Raw genomic sequence first — 27,048 nt, 5'->3', positions numbered from 1 at the left:
TAGAATTGAGGCCAAAACTTGCTCTGATCACATGAATTATATCTGTTGCTTTTTTGTCTTAATAAAACTGCTGGTCCTCAAATACAAACCAAAATAGCTGATTTTGATTGTTTTGTTACTATTTTGCCTGAATTCTAAGCTCTTGGAATTCTTAGAAGAACTCTTAGCTTTTAGAAGAGCTGATCTAAAACAAGGAGGTAAGAGGTGGGATTTAAAAGGATGTATGTGGTTATCCCATTAATAATTGTTGGAAATACTACTTTGGTGCCTTCTGCTTTCAGCAGTTAACAGAAATACTTGTTTAATGCCAAAGCTTCCTGATGTCCACAAATATCTTGACTCTGTTTTTTGCCTCCCTTTGGGGATCTTTTGCAGAGGCTGGGAAACTGACTTTCCCCAAATGAAAAGCAATTTCATGTTGAAGAAAAGAGACCTCTTAGAGTTTCTGCTGCTAGTTTTTTCTCATCAAGTACTGTGAAAGACTATTGAATTTATTTGTATTTTTGTTACAGATCATTCTGTTTCCCAACCAATCATGGTTCAGAGAAGACCTGGTCAGGGATTCCATGTGAATAATGAGGTTAACTCAGTGCTGTCACCACGATCAGAAAGTGGTGGACTTGGAGTTAGCATGGTAGAGTATGTGTTGAGCTCATCCCCTGGGGATTCATGTCTCAGAAAAGGAGGATTTGTAAGTATATCAGATGATATGTAGCATCACTGTGTCTAAATACACAATTTATTATCTATTTTATGATATGTTTGTAATTGGTTTTAATTCTATGTAAACCGCTTTGGTCTTTTGGAAAAGCGGTATATAAATAAAATTTATTATTATTATTATTAAATAGTGTCTCTTCTAAACATGATATATATCACTGAAATAGGTTGCTGCATTTTAGCATTGGCTAGTAGGGGAAGGGAGAAGTTGTCTAGAAATGAGCATCTGGCTGTCTTCTAACTATAGAGTTTCTTTATACTGGCTCTACACATTAATTTTTTACTTCATTAAAACACTAATATTTTACTTTTTAAAGGTTGAGACTCCTATATGCCACAGTTCTCTAGGAATACAGACATGTACAGGGAACAGCACTGGATGCAGAATCCAGTTTCTTGAGTTTTTATCCTTAAATTTGTTTGAGATTTCTTTGTAATGTCTGAAGAAATGTCAAACATCAAGGAGGTAACAGAGAACAGTTTACACTGTACATGAGCAGAGTGCAGGCATCTGGTGCTTTGCAGATTCCTAGATGCACTTCCTTTCCAAGTAAAAATAAGTCATGAAAATTAGTAATATTAGAAATCTTTATACAATTAAGAAAATCCTGTAAATTTGTCTTAATTGCATAAAGAATGCACATTGCAGCATCTAGCTTTCCCAGTACAGAAATTACCCTGGATGTAGAAGTTTGTTTATTTAATTTTAATTTTTATTGTAGGATTTGCATAGATGTTAATATAAAGTCATTGCCATCAATAGATGCAAATCAGTTTTAGTACCAAATGAATTATGGACAATGGATGTGATAGTTTTTCCATTAACCATACTTCTCATCATTATTCCACCAGTTTTCAGGGGAGAGATTCTATTGCTAGGAATTGCGAGGAAGAAACAGATTTGATCTTTATATTCTAAGTTTTTGTTTTCCTCTTGTAAAGCCAAGAGACAGAGTAATTTTGAGCAGAACATAATATTGTGTTTAGTCATGCTGGAGGTCTGAGCAAGTATTGTAAACCAGAAATTGTGTATTTTGTCACATTTAATTCACATATGCAAGTACATCCCCCTGACATCATAGCCTCTCCAGCATTGTACATTTATGTTCTTTATAATGTGTGCTAAGCAAGTTAGTGTCATTTATTTATTTATTTAATACTGAGCATTACACAACTCCAGTCAAGTCATTTCCTTAGGGAATTTACTCAATCACGAAATTACAAAGAGTTGATTTACACCTAATATGTGGTGAGTGAAGAGAGGAATGCACTAGGCACAGAGGTCATGTATTTTGTCTTCTTCCCACATATCCATTTTAGCCTTTTCCTATTTTGTCATTGCATGCAGACATTGTAGTTAACAAAAACAATTTGTTTAGCAAACCATAAGAAATACAGTGGATGAGGCTAGTATGATACAATCATCCATCTGCACCCACAGATTATTTATCCATGGGTTCAGCCATCCACAGCTTGAAAATATTTTTAAAATCCCGTATTTTCCGGCGTATAAGACAACTGGGCGTATAAGACGACACCCAACTTTTCCAATTAAAATATAGATTTTGGGATATACCCACCATATAAGACCACCCCTCTTCCAGTGCACACCAAATAAATTTTTTAAAAACATCAGATTATATTTCAATATGGTAATTTTAATTCAAATGCTTATGACATGCAAGTACTTAGCAGGAAACCTTGTTGTATACAAAGCCTGCTTGGCTTGGTCAGCTCTCCCTGCCTGCCCAGCCCTCCCTGTCTCCAAGACTGTCAGAGCGGTAGCACAAACGGCTCTTTTTTCCATACCCCGGGTATCCTGGACACCTGCAGCTTGCTCTGCCCTTCACTTGCACCTTCCGGGTGAGGCATTCCCTCACATCATCATCGGGACTGCGTTAAGTCACTTCAGTACATTTGTGGATTTGACTTTTGCAGATTTGATTATTCACAGATTGTATTAGTATGTTCTCTCTAGGAATATCTAGGTTCTCCAGTGCAACTCTGTGGTCAACTTGAATCAAAAGTCCCACTGAAGTACCTAAAGATTCCTAAATCAAACACTCCACTAGGCATTTGTAGCTCCTCCAGTGCAGCTCTGTGGTCAATGTCTGGCAGATGTTGCCCACAGAGCTGCACTGGAAGAGCTAGAGATTCCTAGAAAGGCGTTCTCTCAGGTAAAAACACAGTGTTTTTGTTATTTGCAGTTTTTTTCACTTTCATGGAGGGTCCTGTGGCCCTAACCCTAGCGAATATGGAGGGACCACTGTAGTTCTGATTGTGCTTTGTTATTCTTGGTATCTGTGGCTCACACAAATAAGTCTTGTGTAAATGCAGAGCTACTCTTGGAACCATCTAGAGCTGAATCGCTTTTGAAGGAACCCCCACCACATACAGTATTAATGCTAGAGTGTATTATTATGTTATTCCTTCAGTTCAAGGAATTCTTTGTTTGATTCTCCTGTACTTCAGGATATATGGGCATAGGAGTATTGCTATCCATTTCCACCTTTGGATGGACTAGAGGCCCATGATTAGGTCTTCTGCCAAGATCCATACTCAGAAGGGGAATCGAAGAACAAATCCAGTCACTCCTATAGACAGGTGTCATCAGATTGGCATAATTCCCCAGGTTAGGAAAATAGTTATTGGTGAATGAAATCCTTTTAATCTTGCTCATCAAAGAATTTATCAAATTTCATTTGGACTATCCTTGGAAGCCACTATTCACAGTTATTCTCCTGCCTACTGTGGGTGGGAATGGGGGAAATAGCCTATTGGTCATATGAATCCCATCCCCTTTCTTCCAGCGCTTGACACCTGTAGATAATCAGCAATGCATCTCTGACAATACATCATTCCCTCACCCTCCCTCAAAGGTCTATCACTATTTCTGGATACCTCTACAAGCAGTAAATTTGTTTTAAACACTCCAGCCCCTGAATGCAGTGCAACAAGCCCAGACATTGCACTGGAAGTGACTTCTGATTTCAGGCTTTGGCTGAAAATTGAACTGCTCCAGTTTTGCACCCTGCTGCAGTTACCTACTCTTGTCTTATGGCAACAGACACTCACCAAAATGTAGTTGCTGGTCTCATCATCCTGCTTATAATGACCTGAGATCATTATGGTACATTGATTAAAGTTAGTCCATCTTCACGGTCATGGTTGTTCTCTTTGCTAGTTCCTTGATTCTGTAGTAGATTCTGTAGCTTTAAGTTTTATTGCCATCAGACAACATCAAACCATATTTAGAACAGATTGTGTTTAGGATTGAAGCTTCAAAGTTTCATCTCCTCCCATTTCTGATCTTTGTGTGGAATCCAAAATCTTGATTCCATTCGTGTCCTTTGATTCCTGTCCTATTGCATCTAGTTCAACAGACCTCAGTAAAACCATTGTTTAGGGTGCTATTACTTGCCAAGTAATTAGGAATATACTTGTTTGTGGGGTTTTCGGGCTATTTAGCCATGTTCTGGAAGTGTTTATTTCCTGCAAGCTACAGGAAAAGAGATTCCACCTCAACATTAGGAAGAATTTCCTGACAGTAAGGGCTGTCCGACAGTGGAACACACTCCTTCCTCGGAGTGTAGTGGAGTCTCATTCCTTGGAGGTCTTTAAGCAGAGGCTGGATGGCCATCTGTCGGGGATGCTTTGATTTTGATTTCCTGCATGGCAGAAGGGTTGGACTGGATGGCCCTTGTGGTCTCTTCCAACTCTATGATTCTATGATGTTTCACCAGCAGCTGTGGCTGGCATCTTCAGAGAATGCTGGCATGGAAGTGAGTGGGGCATATATCCTGTGTGACCCTTGATTGAGAGGAAGTGATTAATCTCTGTGTTGGTCTGTTGTTGAATGGCAAGGATGTCTAATGAGTGATCCATTGTCTGCTGGGAAACCCACTGACCCTGTTTGGTTTTCATTTGCACTTGCTGAGTCTTGGTTTTGCTGTTTTTTCAGGACTGGGAGCCAAACTTGGTTTATTTTAAGGGTTTCGTCTTACGCTGAAAGCTGCAAGCGGGCACGCAGGGCGGCGCGTCCCATTTAGTCACCGCGCTGCTGCCTCATGCACGAGCCCCATTACTTTCAATGGGGCTCGAGCATATGCATTTTTTTAACGCGGAGGGTCTGGAACAGATCCCCTGCGTAAAAAAAGGGCACACTGTCCTCAGGATGGTTTATAATGTGTTCTGCTACTGCTGATTTTTTCTGGCTGACCCAGTCTGCAGTGTCTCTCATGTTCCTTGATTCGTGTTTGAAGACTGCATTTGGTGGTCCCTATGTAGACTTGTCCGCAGCTGCACAGTATGTGGTAAAGTCCTATGGCTGTGAGAGGGTCTCTTCTGTCCTTCATTAAGCACAGCATTTCCTGGATTTTCTTGGTTGGTTTGTAGATCATTTGTAGGAGTGAAGAGAAACAATCACCCAAAGTGCTTCACATCAACATCTTAAAACTGCCTGCAGATCGTTGCAAGCAACAATGCTGTCATGTAGTACATGAACAAGCAAAGAGGCTTCATGGTTGTTAACATTGCTGCATGTCATCCTTTGGCCAAGGAATTGGTGCATCAGCAGGTCCATCCATCCTGTACCTATACACCTAACAGAAGAATAAAATGTTCTAGTGGACTGTCTCAGCAGATGCCAAACAACCATGCATAAATGGACTCTTTTCCAAGGAGACTATGGCCTGTTACAGACGGGCATAAAAATATGTGCTCAGCACGTACTAGGGTTAGGAAGAGCCGTCTCTTCCTCATGGCCCCCAACCCTAGTACGCGCGGAGCATAAGAGATGGTGCCGCCCGTCCACATGGGGGCCGCCATCTTTACGTAGTGGACGCTCTGCATCCGCACGTCGCGCCCCGGATATGATGCCGCAAGTGCGTGACTAGCGCCTCGCGGCATCACATCCGGGGCCCAGAAAGGAGCGCAATTTTCGCACTCTTTCTTTGCAGCGTCCGGGAACCGCGCCGTTTGGATGCTACAGTTCCTGGACACTGCAACCGGCGGCAGCAGCAGACCGCTGCTTTTCGGTGGTCTGTAACCCGCCTTAGGGAATATCTTAGAAGACCATGATACTGTTGGGTGAGAAGTACCACAAGCATTACAGCGGGGCAGATGTGGGCTGTGGATTCCAGGTCAATGACTTTCTCAGTTCAGAGTCTATCCACTGTGAATTCCTTCCATTTTTTTGGCATCAACCTAAAACAGAAGTGAAGATTCAGGACAAAGCAGATTTTCTCATCACACTATTGGTGGTTTTGTCAGCCTTGGTTTATCATTCCTTTTTTTTTTCTCTGTTGAGTACATCTTCCTCACATTCCAGACCTCATAACATTATATGAAAGTCAGATACATACAGTGGGGACTGTATGCCTGATAGTATGTTGAACCATTCATTTTAATTTCTGCAAGATGTCCTCAGTATAATCACTGCAGCCATAAACCTCCCCCTTTACTTTCTTATGTCAGGAAGAAGCAAGCCTTGTAGTAATTCACATAATTTATCTGTGTAAATTTTGGTTCCACCTGCACCTAAAAGTCAAGGATCATGTGCTTCACTCTTGGTCTTTTTAGCTGAAGTATGTGACTGTTTGTTGAAACATCTGCTGCATTCCCATTGCCAGCCATACAGAAGAAAGTCCTCCAGGGTTTTGGGGACTCCTTCCTTCTAAGGACATAGCCTTTTCCTCTTCAGCTGTCTGCTTTGTTATCTGTAGACAAAATCTCCTTTTCAGCATCTCTTGTGACTTTCTATTGACTTTCATAATTGTCTCTACTTAGTGACTATCACATCAGCAAAGTGTTTTAGTGAATTTTGTACTTGGCAACATGATCATTCTTGTATGTCATTCCATAAGGCAAAAAGTAGTATTGTGGCTTGATGGTTCCTTTTTTGCTCAAAGCAACTTTATAGTTTCATATGTTTAAGGGTGTTACTTGCCAGCTTTCATACAGAATCTGTCTCCTTCATTTGCAGTCTTTCTCTACTCTCTATTACTTCTGACAAGCGTTGGCCTATTATGCAGATAGGACAGTCTCTTTTCATTGTTCCAACAAACAAGAGAAAGAAAATTGAGGAGTCTGTCAGTCTGATCAATGAATTCACCCGTATATTTTTATCTTAAGGAGTTTGTAGCTACTCTACTTGAGCTCTGTCCTCCTTGAGTGTCTTGGTCCATGTAATTGTAATTCACAAATTACAGAGTGACAGTATCATCAGAGCCTGTCTTATCATACATTTTCCTGTCTTGAAGCAAAGACCCATGTTAACACCTTTTGGCTGAATGGTTCTCTTTTGGTTGAATGGTTTTCTGGACCTATATCTAATAAATCAGCTTGCTACTTACTACTGTATATGTGTGAGTCATAGAGACCACAGAAAAGAAGAGCAGGTTGCTTACCTATATCTGTGGTTCTTCAAATAGTCATTTGTGAACTCACACAATCTGTTGTCCTGTGTTCTGTCTGCAAGCTGTTGCAGTGGACTTGGAACTGAGTGAAAAGCATTTGGATGCACCAAGGGATACATGTTGGAGGAACACAGTTCCTGCCAGAAACTGTTGAGCTCTAGAATGTTCTGAGTGTGGCTTCACACAAGCATAAGATTTTTTTTATATGAATTCATAGGTGGCCACTTGAAGAGCAACAATTACATGCAATTTTTCATGCACAAATACAGATATTCCACAGTGAGCTATGTCTAAAGAGAGCTGGGCATTCCGTTCCTCTCAGACTGTCAAGATAGCCACTCATGTTGCTCGTTTCTCTAGGGATGTGTGGGAATTTGAAGCATGCCTCAGTCCTGGTTACAGTATTGGTGGTATCCGTCTATTTCAGATCAAAATTTGTTTCTTCCATATTAAGCAAATTTCTGTGCGCCACAACTCATGCTCAGTTTTTGCCCAGATATGTTTATTTTTTAAAAATTATTATTATTATTAACCTTACTTTACCTTACTTACCTTGTTAACATTTAGTGCAGAAAACCTGTAATGGGCCACAGAGATTCTACTTCAGTGTAACTAGTGAATTTTCTCTGGACAGACAAAAAATGAATGTTTATGGATACATTGAGACATTCTGCATTTTAAACCTTTTAAATCTTTGTCAGGATCATGGTCCAGACATGGTCCTGTCATATTTACTGGTAATTGCTGTCTTTGGACATATATGTGTTAATATGTGATGATGAGTTATGTTATCCTGTGGGTGATGATAGGAAAAGAAAAGACCGTGTATCAGTAGCGGCCTTGGATAAAGAGCAGATGTGTGGGGAGGAAGTATGAGCTGTAAATCTCCAAGGTCCTTCTGTTGAGAAAGCTGGAGCTTGGTATCAGGAAAAGAGGGAGGAGTAAGACACGGGAAGACAGCATATTTTGATTTGCTGACAAATGAGGTGATGGCTTTTGTAACTGGTGAAATGCTTGAATTTTAAGTGTACTGTTTAACTGAAAAAAATTATTCAGTCTTTTACAAGAAGTATGTACTGTGATCTACTCTGCTTACTAAATAAAGCTTTTCTGAATCTACTGAAGGCTTGTTCCAGGAATAGTTAGCCTGTACATTACATCCTGTTTTGTCATTGTAGCTCAAAACCATCAGTTGAACTAGCATTGGAACAAAATAGACCAGTGAAAGGTGTGGCTTTAAGCCTCCCTTTCCGAAGCCAGATTGCAGCTGCAGCAATTACATGCCACCGCCCCAGTCTGCCTTGAAGCCACCCCCGACCTCTTGGGAGCTTGTGGCATGTAAACACTGCACTTCCAAGCCACCCAGCAAGCAGAGCAAAGGGGCAAATTGCCCAATAGTAATATAAAAGACAACATTTAATACTGAAGTGGTTTTTTACCTTCAGATCTATGGTATTGATGCATGATGAATTAAAAGAGTTATGGTCTTGTGTGTGTGTAATTTTCAGATAAAGCAAAGCAGTGAGAATTACTGTATTTTACATAGGGGCCGAGGGATGCAGAAAATGATGACAGTGATAAAAATGACAAGAAAAATAAGGGCACGTTTGATGGAGATAAATTGGGTGATTTGAAGGAAGAGGGAGATGTAATGGACAAGGCCAATGGCTTGCCTGTACAAAATGGAATTGATGCTGATGCAAAAGATTTTAGGTATGTACATTCATTTACATATGGGTTTCCCAATGCTATTCTACACTGTACAGTAGGAAGTCAGTGGGAGGCATGTGTAGCCAGGAAAGAGCCCATACATGGCTTTCTGTAAATGTTTCTTTCACATCTTCTGCAAGAAGAATAACAAACCAGCAAGCTGTAGTTTATTTTAAATCTTGAGATGCATTTTGCATGGAATGCCAAGTAAAGTGAATTCTTGAGCCTGGTACCTCACATACACTCCTGCCTTCCCATGCAGCTATGGTTTAGTGTAGCTTGTAAATGCAACTAATTCTGATTCTACTAGTAGTGGATTTTTAAGGAAACAATACATTATAAAATGTCACTAAGTCATAATCAAAGGCTGAAATTTAAGGGAACAGAGATTGAGCACATCTGCTCACACAAACTGGGTTGTGTACACTCTGAGCTGAGCTTTCTTGCTGTATCCCACACTGTTTTCAAGTATTCCCTGATTTTCAGGGTGTTAGTTTTATTGGAAAATATAGACTAAAGCAAATGACAGAGAAATTCAATACATTTATAGTGTTTGAACAGAATTGGAGTAGGTGATAAATAAGGCAATGAAACAAAGTAAAACTGAAGCTGACAAATGTGTCTTATGTATACACAAAACAGTGATTATATTGTTCTTATTTCCTCTGTTGGGAGACTTCAATCTTGAGGGTGTACTCTTCAGTGGGTAATAGAACATTTTCAGAGTTCTTGTAAAATGTTGTAAAATGGCTGCATGGGTATAATTTTGCATGACAAATTTGGCTGTTCTAAAGAGAAGCAATTCTATGGGGATAACATTTCTAGCTTTCCCAAGTAGGCTAGTATTTGAGTGATAGGTTTGCAATCCAGCAGCATTTGGAACATTCAACTCTCCCCCACCCCCCCTTTGAGCAAAAGCAGGTTAAGGAAACCTTAATTTAATAATTCTACTATTTTGAATGATTGGTTATATCTCTGCACATTTTGCAAATGAGTAAAGCAGAGGCCTACATTCAGTATGACACTTGTGCTGGTGGGTGGAGCGTCACTCTCTGGTTCAATCAACAAGTTGCAGAGAGATTTTTGCAGTATGAGGGGGGGCTTCCAGCAGAGAAGAGAGAGTTTTGCCTCCCTTTTTGCACCTGTGCAGTTGGAGATCCAGTATTAGCTGTAACCCAATAGTTGTGAAGAAAAAATAATAAATCAAACCAATAAGATGAATAAAAACATTTTTAGAAATGTTTGTGATGTAAATGTGTTGTATATAATCACCTTAGAAGTGTCATTCTGTCCTGTGAGTAGGAAAGGAGGAATACAGCTCTTATATACATTTTCTGTTTGAAAAATAGTCAACCATTTTTAAAAGTTCTTCCCAATTTAGTTGTGGAAAGATCTTTCAGCAAAGGCTTTTTATTGTTTCAATACATGATATTAATTTAGCTGCACAAACATATACATACTTTATCAATTGCAGTTTATATGTTGACATGTCATTCCCAAGTTGTGAAATTGTGGTTTGTGGAAGAACCAGTAAAATTGATCACCTTTTAACTGGGTTTCCATGTCAATAAAAATATTTTTAAAAATTGATTTCTTTCAAAATAATTCTGTTTTGTTGCTACTTTTCTCTCCTTTAGCCGGACACCTGGCAACTGCCAGAACTCTGTAAATGATGTGGATCTTTTAGGGCCAAACCAGAATGGGTCTGAGGGCTTAGCACAGCTAGCTAGTACTAATGGTGCAAAGCCTGTGGAGGATTTCTCAAACATTGAGTCCCAGAGTGTTTCACTGGACCCTATGGAACATGTTGGAATGGAGCCACTTCAGTTTGATTACTCTGGCACTCAGGTACCTGTGGACTCAGCTGCAGCAACTGTGGGCTTATTTGACTACAGTTCTCAACAACAGGTAGATCTTACATTTATTAATTTGCATGCTTTCCCCCACTTTTTATCCTCTTTGACATTATGCCAGCTAGACAACTTTTTATTTTGATGTTCATGAAACAGCTGGATTTTCCCTGCCCTGTTTCCCCTCTGCTGTGAGCACCTACACTTCAAGCTTGTTTTGTCTGCATGCATATATGTACTAGTAAATGAGCACCATCATATTCAAGTTAAAAGAAAAGTTTAAGTTGAAGAATGTACTCCCTAAGTAAATAAACATCAGCTCTGCTTTACAGGCTGAAGCACATGAGCCTCCTGTATAATGAAAACCAAACTTTTAAGGTGCTTATTTTGTTTGCTGCCTGAGCATAAGGCAATTCTGCATCCACTTGTTATACAGTGCACCCTTTGTTTACACAGGGAATCCGTTCTGGACTGCGTATGCTCGAGCCCCATTTAAATTAATAGGGCTTGTGTACGTGGCGGCAGAATGGAGTGGCGGCACACACGTGCCCTATAGGACACGCTGTCCTTTTCTCTCCACGTGGCTTTCAGTGTATGCTGAACACCGTGTAAAGTGCGCCTGCAGCATGCCCGTATACAGATATGGGGACACTGTATAATACTGTTGTGGCAACAGCTAGTGCTCTTTTCTCAGGGAGAAACCCTAAAAAAATATGCAGTTTGTCTCTTGATGACTAGCTCTAGAGCCCTCCAGAGTGATAAATGGTAATAATCAAAAGGGAGAGAAAGAGAGGAAAAAGTTTGCCATAGAAGAAAATAAAATTTCTAAGGCATCTGAGAGTTGAAGATCTACAAGCAGATAGCTGCGAATACAAGAGGTAATGCATTTATAAGGTTAGCGTCACTGAGATGTTGAGCAAATACAGTATGAAATCCTCCTTTCCACTTGTTAGCCAGGTTTCTGTGGCATGATTCTGCCAATGCGTATCAAGTTAGCTCCTTATGAAAAACTTTGCACAACAGCACTGAAATAAGGTATTAAAATAAAATTGTAAAACAAAGGCTTTTTTTAAATTTCAGTTATTCCAAAGACCGAATGCACTTGCTGTTCAGCAGCTGACAGCAGCCCAACAACAGCAATATGCATTGGCAGCTGCTCATCAGCCACACATAGGTATGTTCTTTGATCCTCTATTTATCAGTAGAAGTCCAAATGTCTCCTATTTTGCCTTCAACATTTTTTCCAGTAGCTATACACAATAGCACCTGTTTATTTTAACAGTAGAGTGAAGAACTTTTAGCTCTCCAGCTGTAATGGACACTAAAGGAAGTTCTTTTTGCTTCTTGTCGTTATGTCTATCCTTTTTGTTTGCCAGTACTCTGGTAAATTTCAGCCTTTGGAGTGTTCTGAATTTATCTGAGAGAAGTCTTAAAACTTCAAAGGATAATGTATATGTATGAGTACTCATATTTGAGAACTTCTTATTTGAGATAATCATAGCTGATTGTTTTGTTGCGACTAATTTTTTAAAAAAAATTTGGAAGATTTATGAAATGATTTTTTTTTTCAAATTTCATCCCATAACTATTTCTATTAAAAGTTTAGTGAACTTTCTTAAATTTTGGAATTAGGATGTGAAAATTTATATTCTTCATGGTCTCTGTGCCTTACACTACTGGTTTATCCTGCACCTGCATAGAGCCTTTTCAAAGGGTTTTGCAACAACCTAAATAGAATTTTGGCAGTAGTACTGCCCACCTCTGACTGCCCTATATAAGGGGCATCCTGTCAAAACAGCCAGTTCTTTTTTGTCCACTGCTGCAGCAGCTTCAATAGGAACAGCATTCCTTCAGTATTCAGGACTTTGGTTCCAGGAGCCTTCGTTGGATTACTTTGTTAGCATTGGTTGTTGGCCACGCTAGCCCTCTAGGCTCTTGGGTACTGCTGGCTCCAACAGGCCTGCCTGGAAGAAAACAAGCCCTCCCTTCGGCCACCATCTTGAGGGAGAGGAAGGCAGGCTAGCTCCACCAGGCCTGCCTGGAAGAAGATAAGCCCTCCCTTTGGCCACAGTCTTGAGGGAGAGAGAGGCAGGCTAGCTCCAAGAAGCCAAGTCCTCCCTCCAGTCCATCTGCCTTGGTCCAGGCCTCAGAGGTAGAGAAGACTGCTGGATCTGATCCCCTTCTCCATCACCAATCCCTTCTCCTTTTGTGTCATGTCTTTTTAGATTGTAAGCCTGAGGGCAGGGAACCGTCTCATTAAAAAGATTGTATGTACAGCACTGTGTAAATTTACAGCGCTTTATAAATAAAGGTTAATCATAATAATAATAATTTTAAGAAGTGTGTTGAATGCAGAACAAAGATCCCGGGTGGGCACTTGAAGCTTCTTCAATGTTTGGGTGAGTCCCATATTGTTGCATTGTGCAGCATTCACAGGCTACATGGAACAAAGCATATCATCTCAAGGCTCTTCTGTATGAGCAGGTCTTGCCCCTCAAGAACTTCCCCGAAGCCTTAGATGTTGAAGTGAGATAACAGTTTCTCTTCAACTTCGAGGATGCTGAATGTGGAGAAGCTGGCCTCAGTTTTGACAGATACTGGGCCTATCAAAAGAAGGGCCAAGAGTACTGTTATGGATATTATCTGTACTCCTGCCAAGAAGTCCAGGGATGGTGATAAGGCACTCCATTGCCCTTCCACCACTACTGGTTCAGTCAATAAGGAGCTTCAGAAACAAACACAAAAAGAAGTCAAGGGAGCACTCTTCACCTAAAGCTTGCTCTTCTACCCCAGTAGTTGAATCTGTGACTGCTCGATCATCGACTCCTTCGAGAAGTTACGTCTGACATAATTTCCAGCACTCCATGGTGTCGCCATTGCCTGCCTCCACAGCGCTGTACAGTTGTAATGGAGACAATTTCTGTCCAGGTCAAAGGGTCAGATGATTACTCAGAAGGGGAGATAATGAATCCTCTATGGTCAGTGTTACATTTGCTCCAGCTCCAGCTCCAACCCCAGTTCAAGAGAAACCTCCTGGCAATGGCTGCATTGGCATCCTATGCAACTGGTGGTTTCAGCAGGAAGCCCTTTATGTAGGGCTGTCAGAGATGGGCAGGGCTACCACCAAAATTCTATTTAGAATGTAGAATGCTCTGAAGAGGCTCTTCGCAGGTGCGGAATAACCCAGTTGTTTGAGTTCACAGATGAGCACTCAAAGAACTACAACCTGTCCTTTTTACCACTGTTTTCTGCTTTCCAAGATCCTAATCTATTGTATGGTATTTAGTTGCACATGAGATTAAAGGGGGGAAAAACACGATCGATTTCTTTTATGTCATACATGGCCTAATGAAAACTATCTGAACAGTAGCATACTCCTTTCTTCCAAGATAATTTTAAAAATCTGCTGGCTAATGATGGCCATTGTATTAATTACTCAAAATATATTTACCGATTAAAAGGCCAAAGAAAGCAATCCTCATTGTTTGCAAAGGATGTCTGTCATCTTACATATCAGTCTTAATCCTTGAACTCTCTTATTCTCCATGATATCAAGTTGATGGAACACCCCACTACAACACAGACACACACACATACTTTGTTAGGGGTGCGGTTCTAGTCAAGTTTGTTTTTACTGACAGGTATGTTTTCAGCAGGTTTAGCTCCTGCTGCCTTTGTGCCCAATCCATACATCATCAGTGCTGCTCCACCAGGAACGGATCCTTATGCAGCAGGACTTGCAGCGGCTGCAACATTAGGTGAGATGAATGTAGATACTGTATATGTATTTTAACTTTGACATGAATGACATAAAGGGGGACCTTGAAATGGTAGTACACGCTCTGGTAACCTCTTGGCTGGATTTTTGTAATGCGATCTACATGGGGCAACCCTTGTACCAAACTCGGAAGCTACAATTGGTTCAGAATATGACAGCAAGGCTGGTCACTGGATGTTCCAGGACCAGTCATATAACACCTATCTTACAAGATCTACACTGGCTGCCGATGCGCTTCTGGGCACAATACAAGGTGTTGGTTATAACCTATAAAGCCCTAAATGGCTTGGGCCCAGGGTACTTGGAGGACCACCTCTCCCCATATAATCCGCCCCACACTCTCAGATCGGGCGAGAAACATCTACTTAGAGTTCCTAAATTTAGATACATGTCATCTCAGAGGGCTTTCTCGATCACAGCCCCACAGTTCTGGAACTCTTTGCCCAATGAGCTCTGCACTGTCACCTCCCTAGATGTGTTTAAGAGGAATTTGAAGACCTTCCTATTCCGCCAGGCTTTCCCCCCATGAGCTCTGATGTTATTCTAATCCCCCTTTGATGATGTATACTGTCAATCCAGCTATTGCATGGTTTTTTATGGTTTTAATCTGTTGTGATTGTTGTACAGTTTTGGCTTGTTCATGTTGGTTTTCTTTGATTGTATGGAGGGTGGGTTTGTACACTGTCGGGATATTGTTGTAATTCATTGTTTTGTTGAATTTTAATGTTGGAAACAGCTGTGATCTGTATAGGAATAGCTGTATACAAATAAATTTTATTATTATTATTATTAAATAAAATAATTTTTAAAAAGGATTGGATTTGAAGATTGCACTCTGCTCACAGGAAGGCAGTTTTACACCTTTCATAACAGTACCCTTCACAAAACCGTTTCTCTGTTTATGTGTAAGACTATATCTACTATAGCGCTTGTTGGTTTCGGCAATTAAAGCTAATGCAAGCTGTAATCCAAAACTTCTGAAAGGTGCCAAATAGACAGACTACATTTGGGTGAAAAAATGTGAAACTAAATTTAAACATCCAGAGTTCATGTGTTTTTGCTTGTGCGATCACTTGCACTTCAATTGTGAGATTTGCTATGGAACCTACATTTTGTTAACACTATTAACACAAATGTTTCCAGAGCAGCAGTCCTTCCATTCACAGTTGCACATCCAATCTCTTGAATGCTGTAGCAAAAGTGAACCTGTGAAGTAGGCCTCAGATACGTATTAATTACAAGAAAAACTGTCCCTGCATTCAAGGATTTTCATAACTTAACAGCTGAAAGTTGTAGCAGCATGAACTAGAAAGTGGAAGGCATGAAGGGCTTTGACAGCTGGGATGAACTCCCAATACAATCACTTCACCATATCTTCTTATATGCCCTCCTCCAGACTTTACAGTGGTATTTCTGGGGGAAAGAATTTTCAAAGAGGTTGCTGTGTTAGTCTATTTCAGCATAAAATAGAAAGCAGGTGATTATTTTCCATTTAATTTTTTGGGAGGTGAAATCTCCTTTCTTCACCATTGCTACAAAAGATCTCAGTAATATTTGGTAAACAGCACAATGTTTTAATAAATTTGGATATGTAAAGATTATCAGGAAATAGATTTTCCTCATTAAGTAGGCACTAACAAGGGAATGGTAGAGCATTTTGTGATCAAATATTTTTTAAAAGGCTTTCATACATGCCAATGTTTAGGCTGGTTCAGCTCTCAAATCAGTTTTCTTGATTTGAGAGCTGAACCAGGCTAAACATTGGCATGTATGAAAGCCTTGCACAATTGCTGAAGAAAATATACCAACCATAATTTAAAGTATGAGATTATTCTTGTTTTAAGATTGGAGGTGGTTTCTAACACACAGGTTGAATATATGGTGTAAAACAAGTTTCTCCAATACAATGCCTTCAGTGTGCAGAAGAATATAACTCCAGTTCTGGATTTGGATTTCCTGCATGGCAGGGAGTTGGACTGGATGGCCCTTGCAGTCTTTTCCAACTCTATGATTCTGCCCCACCAGAAATAGAATATTTTTAATGCTTAGTCAGATAGTACATTTTTTCAATTAAAACCATTTTCATGTGAACAGACTATAAGGAGCTCTTTGTAATTTTCAATAAAACACAAGCAATAACATTTCAAATTAAATCCTAATAGCTGCCTTTGGATTTGAGAATTGAATTGAAAAATTCCATGAGAAATTCAGTGTTTTCTGCCTAAGAAAGAAGCAATTAGCCTTGCAATGCCTGTATCTCAATGGAAATGACTTTGCTGCTGCTACTGGATTTGAATTTTATTGCCTGTTCTTTATTGCCCTTTGTCCCTGGTCCCCACATGGCCAAGAAAGGGAGTGGCCTCATTGATACCTCTCTACAGCAGACTGACAACAGAAGTAAAATCAGACGAAACATAGGTCTGTGACTAACATTGTCACCTTTCTTCTGTATGCTTTTTAACATCTTTCCCTGATGAAGAAGCCAGTGAACCTTTAAAAGTTTGCAGAATGTATTTGTGCATTTTAGTTGATCCAGTAAAGTATCATTGTTTTGTGGATTTTTTTGTATAAAAGTCTCCAGTTATTTGAGCAAGTGCTGATGGAGAGTGGCATTCTTCTGTTCATGGGGGATTAATCAGACGTCTTAACCAATGTTTTTACAGCCAACTGATATCAGTTATCTCTTGATATTTTAGGGCCTGCAGTTGTCCCTCACCAGTACTATGGAGTGGCTCCCTGGGGAGTTTATCCTGCCAGTCTCTTCCAGCAGCAAGCTGCTGCTGCTGCTGCTGCCACCAATTCCTCAAATCAGCAGACCACTCAGCAGACCCAGCAAGGACAGCAGCAGGTGAGCAGTGGCTCTGTGCTTTACACAAATACTAACTGGCTGAGATGCAAAGAATAGTTTAAAGGTACAGCGCTTAAAGAGTACTGTAGTTATTGTGAGCCAGAATTGTCACAGTGTGGTGGATTCTCCTTCTCTGGAGGTTTTTAAAAAGAGGTTATTTGAAGTGCTTTAATTGTGTGTTCCTGCATGGCAGGGAGTTGGACTGGTCAGCCCTTGTGGTCTCTTCCAACTCTGATTCTGATTCTATATCCTAAGTTCCTTCTTGTCCACATACCCACTAACACCAAGAAAAATGCTGATGTATTTTATGTAGTTTTATGCAGAATACCACCTGTGGAGCAATTTGGATGTATTTTCTCTGGTTAATGCTGAGAGGATTTTTGTTTTCACTGTTTAATAATTTTATTTAACAAAGGCAAAAATTCCCTTTTCTTTACCAAGGGATCTCAGTAATATTTGGGAAACAGCACAATGTTTTTATAAATTTGAATGTGTAAAGATCATCAGGAAATAGATTTCCTTTATTAAGTAGGCACTAACAGGGGAGTGGTGCAGCATTCTGTGATCAAATGTTTTTTAAAAGGCAGGAGGAAAATTGAATTGAGAACTGAACCAGACTAAACACTGGCATGTGTGAAAGCCTTGCACAATTGCTGAAGGAAAAATACTAGCCCTAAGTTTTCTGATACCCAGGTTCCAAACACTCAATGACCAAACTGAAAAAGAGATTAGTGATTTCTGAGATAACTAAGATTTGATATGACAGATATGTCATTTTATTTAAGGAGCTCATTCATTAATGTGCAAAGCCTACTATTTGCTTTGCACGTTAATTTTGCACCTAGTGAAAAAGTAAAACTTACAGATGACAGGACAGAGTACTGTATATACTCGTGTACAAGTCGACCTCATGTATAAATTGAGGGAAGGTTTCAGGATAAAAATCATGGATTTTGATATGACCTATGGATAAGTCAAGGGTAAAACTTAGGGGACTATAACAAAGGATGGAAAGAGGAAAACGCTACTTCTGGTTCTCCTTCTCTGGACCACCAAACACCACTTCCCTGGGGCTGGAGGAGAGGTTTTAACATTGGATTGGGAAGGAAAGGAAGTGGAGTTAAATGGGGTGTTTCTTAGATGGGAAGAGAAGGCTTTCAAATCGAATTTGGAAGGGAAAGGAAGTGGAGCTAAAAGGGGTGGGGTGGGAAGAGAAGGCTTTCAGATGAGAGATTGGGAAGGGAAAGAAATGGAGTTAAATGGGGTGTTTCTTTGATGGGAAGAGAAGACTTTAAAATCGGACTGAGAAGGGAAAGAAGTGGATTTAAGTGGGGTCTTTGATGGGAAGAGAAGGCTTTAAAAAGCAGATTGGGAAACTCTTTCATACACTCCTACCTCCAGGCATGAAGAGTGGGGCATCATGATGGTGCTTGTTTCAGGACCTTTCTAAGCGCATTATTGACCCATATATAAGTCAATCCAGGATTTTAGGATCAACTGTGGGCATACATTTTTCGATTTATAGTCAAGTTTATACAGTTGATGGTTCATATTCTCTTAGGATAGGGATGGAATCTTTGTGCATCTTCTGAGACTCTTTGGCAATAGAATTCAAAGACCCTGTATCAGTATGCAAAGGGATTTTGTTGCATCTTTGAGACTGAGAGAAAAAAGTTGGCAGAATAAGTGTTCATAGATATAGACTAAGTCTACATCATAGGTATAAATTTCTCACTAGGCAATTCATTTCATGTACCTGATAAAGTACACTTAGTCTACGAAGGGCTATACAGTGGGCCCTTGATATCCGCTGAGGTTTGGTTCCAGGACCCCCATGGAGAAAAAAAATCAGTGGATGCTCAAGTCCCATTAAATACAATGACACAGCAAAATGGTGTCTCTTATGGAAATAGCTAAAAGGCTTGCTATTTGGTATATATACTTCTAAAAAAATATTTTCAAGCCATGGATTCTTGTACTGCCAACATATTTCTATCAGTTTGTCTCAAAGGTGCTACAAGATCCCTGTGTATACTGAGACTTTGTGAGACAAAGGATGCATCCACACTGCAGAAGTAATCCAGTTTGAACCCACTTCTGTCATATCTGTATTAAGAGTACAAACAGTACAACAAAGCTTAATATTATCACAGGTGGATAAAGATTAACTATAAATGAAAGCTTTTGAACATCAGTGCACAAATTTAGAATTGACTTTTACTAGTTTGGCATTTTGTTATAAGAGAATACTGTGGTATCAATATGGTGTCAAGATTTTGAATGTTGAACTAGACCTCGCAACATTATTTATTGCAATCAAGAAAGCAGACTGTTACAAAGAATGGCCTTCAGATAGTGTGTGATTGTAGCTCCCATCATCACTGGATATGCTGATTACAGCTGGTGGAATTTGCAGATCTGAAGACCATGCTTTGCTCACCTCTGGCCTACTATCTCAGTTTGGTTTGATAAAAGAACTTTTCATACAGTCATAGAGTTGGAAGCCATCCAGTCCAACAATTGCAGTAAAATACTATGTTTCAACAAGATTATTTCAACAAGTGTCAGATGAGTGAAATAAATTTTTATTTATTTTATGTATTAACTTTAGTTATCCCAAAGGTCTGGCAGTGATGACACTCTTGCCCTCACTGAGAACACTGTTCAATAATGATAATCCTTTTATGTACTCAGATGTGCTGAGCTGGACCTCTTAAACGAAATGTTGCCACAATGTTAGTCAGTGACAATATATTCCTTTGCCGATTGACATATCAAAGATAGCAGAGGGCCCTTCCGGTATCTCTGCCATGCAGTTGTGCTTAGCTTTGAGGCCATGTTAAAGTAGGCCTGTTTAGCTGTTCTGAAGCCCTTTTGGAATCAGCCTGATGTTTTGGGATGGGTGAGCAACTGCAGGGGATTATTACATGGGTACCGAGGTTATGTTGCTGTCTGGTATTGGAGGGGAAAGAATACAGGCCACTGAATAGCAAAATTTAAGAAATGTATTTTGATAGCAAAGGGCAATTGGTTTCATAGCAATTGCAAGATCAGTTCTATAATTCTGTTTACAACTGAATTCAGATAGAAGATGTCTATTTGAAAATACATTGGGAATAATGTCTTTAGCTCTTGAAGAAGGCCTCAGATATATATTTTTTAAATAGGACTATATTCTGAGAGTAATAGAATAGTGGGTTTTTTGTTTTTTGTTTTTTACACTATTCATAGTTGATTACCCAAGAGTTCTTATTTTCAGCTGGACTTGGTAGCTTCTAATGTCCAAAAGCAAGGTGAGTATCCCACAAAGATATCCTTTATGGGGATGGGAAATGTTGAGTGCTGATATGTTGTGTTGCAGCCCCTAATCCATGACACTGTCACAACATACCAGTACAAAATGATTTATGGCTCTCCTTTTTTGGCTCTTACGGTGAGATGTAGTGCCTTGCAGAAGTATTCATTCTCTCCTATGACTTTTCAGCATTCCAACCTGGAATTTAAATGAATCTAATTATGACAGTAGCCTCTTGATTTGCAGTAAAATCAAGCTCAGATCCTCAGCGTTACAAAGATGGCAAGATACCTAACACTGTAAAGGTACAAAGTATTTTTATTGTGGCACAGAGGTTAAGTATACAAAAAAAACACCACCCCAAACAACTGGTACTTGTTGATTGCATGTGTATTCACCTACATTGCTGTGATTGCCTAAATATAATCTCAAAAATAATAGTGCAACCCACTGCCACCAGAAGTCATATAAGTGTTCACTTGCACTCACTTCCAGTGTCATATTAAAGACACTGTTTCTGGAAAGCCTCAGAGTTTGTTGAAGCAAATATCTAAAAAAATAGCATTGTGAGGACCAAGACGCTATCAAAAAAAGTTTGGCATAAAGTTGTGGAGAAGCACCACTTGATTTTTTTTAAAATCCTTCTGGTTTAGCCACCTCTGATTTCTTAATCTGTATGGTTGAAGACTGTTAAATTGAGATTAGAACAGTATAGGTTTTCCTTTTAGCTCTTGTGCTTGGGACTTCATAGGGCCAAGGAAACAAACAGTGAAATCTGGGACAAAGCCCTGAAGAAAGACAGGGCATGAATCCAACTCTATCCCACAACAGGCAGTATTGAGGAATTCTTTATGAGCCTCATATCTCCCCCTGTCAGGCAGGCATGGTTGAAATGGTTGATTGTATTCTGTATTGCCAATAAGGATATTCATTCCCAACTTATAGATCCAATTTTGGAAATGTTCTCAGACAGATATGATAGCTTGTATACCTCTCTTCTTATTTCAAATTCCTAAAGAATCTATGTTGAAGCTTATGAAGTTATATATGTTAGCATGAGAAAGCTGGTTAAATAACATGGTTTACTCTAAACCTAATCAGTGTTCTTTGGTATTGATTTAGAACTTGGTTGTTAAACTGTATTTATATATGAATTCTTGCACCTGGCAGGTTGTCTCCCACCATCTTGATTTTCTTTGTTCTGTTTTTGTATTTTTATGACTGATCTGTGAATGTAATAAAGTTGCTCAGTTGACAAAAAATTTCAAACTGAGAAAGCCTTAGAGCATGATTAAATCCATTTCTGCGGAACAGAAAGAATGTTTTTGTGTGTTCTTCGGGCTATGAGGCCATGTTCTAGAAGAGTTTATTCTCCAGCAGCTGTGGCTGACATCTTCAGAGTTGGTGTTGGTGAAACGTCAGGAATAAACTCTTCTAGAAAATGGCCTCATACCCTCCCCCAAAAACTACGGATGTCAGCCATAAAAGCCTTTGGCATCACAGAAAGAATATGGCTTAACTGAAGCTCTGCTAAAAGAAGGTCCTCCACCTGCCTTCAGCAATGTTATAATATGGTGATTGGAGAAGCAGTCAAGAGACAATGGTATCTCTGATGGCGCCATGGAGAGATCTGCAACTCATATGGGAGAAACCACCGATAGGACTTTATAGAAGAGTGGTGATTAGAAAGCCATTGCTGAAACAAACCCATATCAAAGCCCATTTGTAGTTTGCAGAATGATGTGTGGGAGACAACAATCCTTTGGGGAAGGGTTCTTAGGCCTGATAAAAACAACATTTAACTTTTTTGGTGTTGATGTAAAATGTTATGCATATTGAAAAAGTAATATTGCTGTAAGAAGAACACCTTCCTTAATGATAGTGGCAGCAACATGTTGTAGTGGTGCTTTTTATTTACAGGGATCGGGAAACAATCCAGAGTTGAAGACAAGATAGAGGTAGTCAGGTACAGGGCAGTTGTATTGAAGAACCTGTTTCAGTCTGCAGGGGACCTGGTACTTGGGCAGAAGTTCATGTTCCAGGAAGACAATGAGCCCAAGCCCATTAGTTTGAAAACAAGAGCCGGAATGTCCTGCAATGTTCCAGTTGAGCCCAAACCCCAATCCAATTAAGAATCTGTGGCAAGACCTGAAAGTTGCTGTTAAACCATCAGTTCCCAAACCGTCAAGCTGGTGTGTTTTTGCTAAGAGGTATGGGCAAAATTCACAAGATCCAAATGTTGGATTAGGGATAAATTCCCTGGGTAAGTCCCTTTTCTGAGAAAGATGGAGGCTGGTTCAATTATGGTCTTGCCTACACAATTAAAATACTCCTCATTCTATTTGAATAGAATATGATCACACATGATTCAGAGGAATTTGAGCTTTTGTCAGGGAGGGGCGAAAAACTCTTCAAACTCCACAGAAAAAAGAGTTACTACTGGAGTACCTGCAAGGATGCACATCATTGAAGATGTGACCATCCATCTGCTTCACATAGTGGGTGAATAGATGAGAATTTGGGGAGGAAACTGAAGACAAGCGTTGATGCAAACCTGCAGCAATTTGCACAAAATTCTTAAATGTAGACTAACCTTAAGTCTGTCTTCTTTAGCAGGGTTCGCACATGAAAGTGTCAAGTCTCTTGTGCCTCTCTGAGATTAGGTTTGGCAAAATAAAGCAGACAGACAGTATGCAAATTACTTAACTAAAAACATTACTGGTTACATTGAGAAGTACATGAAAAACACTGTATACTCAACTGTAAGTCAACCTCATGTATAAATTGAGGGCAAGTTTTGGGGGCAAAATTATGTATTTTGATATGACTCGTGGATAAGTCAAGGATAAAACTTAGGTGCATGTAACAAAGGATCGAAGTTCACTGTTTTCACACAGAAATTTCTTATTTAGATTCTTCTAAGCCCAATTGCTCTTGGCACTCTTTTTAAGGAAAGCATCAAAGAGATGCCACCATTGCCATTTTTCCACTCAAACTTTCAAATAGGTCAGAAGCAGCAACATGGTGGAAAGAGTAGAAGAAGGTCGGTGATTCTTTTGAGTGCTCCCAGGATTAACTAAGCTCTTACCTTTTGCACTTCTACTCAGAGAAGGGGAACAGTTAAAATGCAGTACTTATATTGACCTATGGATAAGTCAACCCAGCTTTTGAGGTCATTTTTTGACAAAAATTTCTAGACTTATAAATGAGTATATACAGTATATACATGAGAAGTACATGTATTGCCTAGGCCCTGAGTAGCCAGAGGTTTCAATTAAAGAGGCAGCTCAGAGCTGGTGCTCAACATCTTGTAGGAAGGGAGGGGAGAGAGAGAGAGAGAGAGAGAGAGAGAGAGATGGAACTTTTATGTGGTGGCAGACACACCTGGACGGTGGGTGCTTGGATACAGTGAACACCTTGTATTACAATTATGTGATTGAGCAAATGGGGAAAGTTCTAGAGACAGTATGTAGAAGGTAAAGGCATTCAGAGAACCCTTACTGTTTAAAGCCCCATTGCTCTGGTAGGAGAACGAGGTGTAGAGAATGCTTCATTAGTAGGATTTTCAAACACCAAATATGCAAAGCCAATAGCACCTTAGCCAAGAGCAAAGTGCAGCTGTAATTACTGCCAAAAGTGCTTCTATTGACTCAGGAGATGTGTGCAAATGCTTGCACAACTAGTAACTGCCAGTGTGTTTGTCTTTACTTTTGTGCACAATAAATTACATTTTGCACCTTTACCTTGTTGAGTGTTTTGTGCCCATCAAGTTGTAGCAGGGCCAGTTCACCCTATTTCAGTTTCAGATTATAACATAATGAGAAGCCGTAAGATCAAAGATGGGGGGGGGGGGGGTTTAAAACTTCTGCAAGGCACTATAGACTAGAGTGTTTATTTTTGTGGGGGGGATAGTTATCAGAATTAATTTTATAGTTGTCACTGGGAACCACATTATTGAACCCTGTGTCAAACTTACTATAGAGAAAATATACTGTACCTGTTCTTTTTCTTTTCTGTGTCCAAGGTTCTCCGTGGGGGAGCCAGTCAGCGCCCTTTGACACCAAATCAAAGCCAGCAGGGCCAGCAAACTGATCCATTGGTGGCTGCAGCAGCAGTAAATTCAGCTCTTGCATTTGGACAAGGCCTGGCAGCAGGAATGCCAGGTAGGCAGTTCTGTTTTCTTGCAGTAGCACATTGAGAATGGAAGGATAGGATCCAGGAGAATATTGCGTTCATGGAAACATAAAATCGGATGGAATTGTGAAAAGCCATCTAGCCAAACCCCCTACCAGTCCGTGAATCCACAATTAAAGTATCCCTGGGAGGTAGTTGTCCTATCTTTACCTTATAGATTTACCCCTACACTTTTCAAGGCAGTGTATTGAATACTTATTATCAGGAAGTCTAGTCAGAATGTCCTGTTTCCAATTTAAATACATTCATTTGAATCCTATCCTTTAGAGCAGCAGAAAACAAACTTACCCCATCTTTCACATGATAGTTCTTCACACACATACAGTTAAAATGTTATGTAAGTGATCTGGTGTAACTAATGAAACCTGTTCTTCTAGGCTATCCAGTGCTGGCTCCTGCAGCTTACTATGACCAAACAGGTGCTCTCGTGGTGAATACAGGGGCCAGGAATGGCCTAGGAGCCCCAGTACGGCTGGTAGCCCCTGCTCCTGTCATCATCAGTTCCTCAGCAGCGCAAGCAGGCATGTTTGTTCAAATAGTTGGGGGCTAACTGTAATTCGGTGAATTATTATTCTTGCAGCCTCATACTGTCATGATACACACAGTTTCAGTTGGTGTATCAGAAAGCTGACAGAATTATAACATTTGAATTCTATTGAAATGGATGGAGTTGATCGTGTTGAAGATGGTAGTATATTGATTGTGTTCAGGAAAGGACTAAGCAAGACAATCAGAAGCAAGATTTTTTGATTCTCAACTGTTTAACAGTAGCAACAATAGCATGCTGAAATTAGCCAAACTTGAGGTAGCCGGGAGTGGACTTCTGTGTGAAAGCAACTGTGAGCTCAGTTCTTTAATTTTAGCAGTACAACTTTTCCTTGGCTCTGGCCAGAGAGTCTTGAGTTCTATTGTTGTTTGCTTAATATTTTTTGAGTAAAGTAGTTCTGGTAAAGCCTGATGCCCACTCACCACAGAGTAGAGTTTGGTGTAAAAAAAAACCTCTTCCCTCCTTAGCTAGCCAGGAACAGAGCTGAAGTAGAAGATAGTGATTTAAGTAACTTTCCACTTGGGGAGACAAGCTAATGTTGAATAAACAGTGGATAGCATTTCTAGACAAGATAAATGAGGGCACTGTATGGCAATTAATTGTAGAGCCGAGACAAAGAGGAGAGAAATGTATATATATGCTTAAATTTAACTGTATATGTTCCTCAGGAGCTAGTGTAAAATACCTTTGGACTGCACAGTGTTGTGTATGATCAAACACTACTTTGCTTAGGAGGTGGATGAGTGCCCTATATAGAGATTTACAGACTGGATTTTGCTAGCGTTTTTGAAATGCTATTTTCATTTCTTTTTTTAACCCTTTCTCTCTCTCTTTGTTTTATTCTTGGTAGCAGTGGCAGCTGCTGCTGCTTCAGCAAATGGAGCTGCTGGTGGTCTAGCAGGAACAACCAATGGTCCATTTCGCCCCCTTGGAACTCAGCAGCCACAGCCACAGCAGCAACCCACCAGCAACTTAGCTTCCAGCTCCTTCTATGGCAACAACTCTCTAACTAGCAATTCCCAGAGCAGCTCACTCTTTTCTCAGGGCTCTGCCCAGCCTGCCAATACTTCCCTTGGCTTTGGGAGCAGCAGTTCCCTTGGTGCTACCCTGGGGTCTGCACTGGGAGGCTTTGGAACAGCAGGTAAGACTGACAGTTGTCCTGACAGTTGAAGAGCACATATGTTGTGTTGGACTGAATTGGGTGCAATGGGAAAGGAAAAATACTTGAACTAGCAGGTCACTCCTGAAGAAAATTAATTTCATCCTTGATACCTCTAAAAAAACTCCTTACAGGAATTGTCAGCTAAGCAGTATAATGCTAATAAACCTTTGCCACTCCATATAGTTTGGGCATAAACATGTATCAGCTCCACCAACCATGAGCAATGAAAGTTGAAGTCCAAAACATCTGAGGAATCACAGGTTCCCCAGTCCTGCTATACAGTAAAGGTGTTTCTATTTATGCCTTAGCTGCAAAGAGCTTTTGGTGATGTTGTGGTTGCTACCATTTGTTATATTTTGATAATATACAATATAGCGCACCCGCTCCATAAGCGACTTCCAGTTTACATAGAAGCTGTACTGTAATACACTCTGTGGCGGCTGCTGCCACCGCATGTGCACACCACCACATGCATGAGCCCCATTCATTCTAATGGGGCTCGAGCACAGGCGGAATTTGCTTTACGGG

General features: G+C 40.1%; 1 protein-coding gene and 1 non-coding gene across 2 annotated transcripts in view; both read left to right on the top strand.

Moving 5' to 3' along the window:
- PUM1 (pumilio RNA binding family member 1) overlaps nucleotides 1-27,048 on the top strand; it is a 721,963-nt gene that overhangs the window by 11,793 nt on the left and 683,122 nt on the right. The window contains exons 5-13 of the mRNA XM_042440112.1: nucleotides 513-691; nucleotides 8,683-8,849; nucleotides 10,484-10,754; nucleotides 11,777-11,870; nucleotides 14,353-14,454; nucleotides 17,171-17,322; nucleotides 24,642-24,780; nucleotides 25,189-25,332; nucleotides 26,209-26,499. Of these exons, the coding sequence (XP_042296046.1) occupies nucleotides 513-691; nucleotides 8,683-8,849; nucleotides 10,484-10,754; nucleotides 11,777-11,870; nucleotides 14,353-14,454; nucleotides 17,171-17,322; nucleotides 24,642-24,780; nucleotides 25,189-25,332; nucleotides 26,209-26,499 (1,539 nt within the window). The remainder of the gene's footprint in view (nucleotides 1-512; nucleotides 692-8,682; nucleotides 8,850-10,483; nucleotides 10,755-11,776; nucleotides 11,871-14,352; nucleotides 14,455-17,170; nucleotides 17,323-24,641; nucleotides 24,781-25,188; nucleotides 25,333-26,208; nucleotides 26,500-27,048) is intronic.
- On the top strand, nucleotides 19,946-20,031 carry LOC121916351. Its single transcript, XR_006100843.1, has one exon. It is a non-coding gene; the product is annotated as a small nucleolar RNA SNORD103/SNORD85 (small nucleolar RNA).

The sequence above is a fragment of the Sceloporus undulatus genome, chromosome 9, assembly GCF_019175285.1.
Source record: "Sceloporus undulatus isolate JIND9_A2432 ecotype Alabama chromosome 9, SceUnd_v1.1, whole genome shotgun sequence".
Taxonomy (NCBI): Eukaryota; Metazoa; Chordata; class Lepidosauria; order Squamata; family Phrynosomatidae; genus Sceloporus; species Sceloporus undulatus.
Note: the sequence above shows the minus strand (reverse complement) of the source record. Positions and strands in the feature narration are given on the sequence as shown.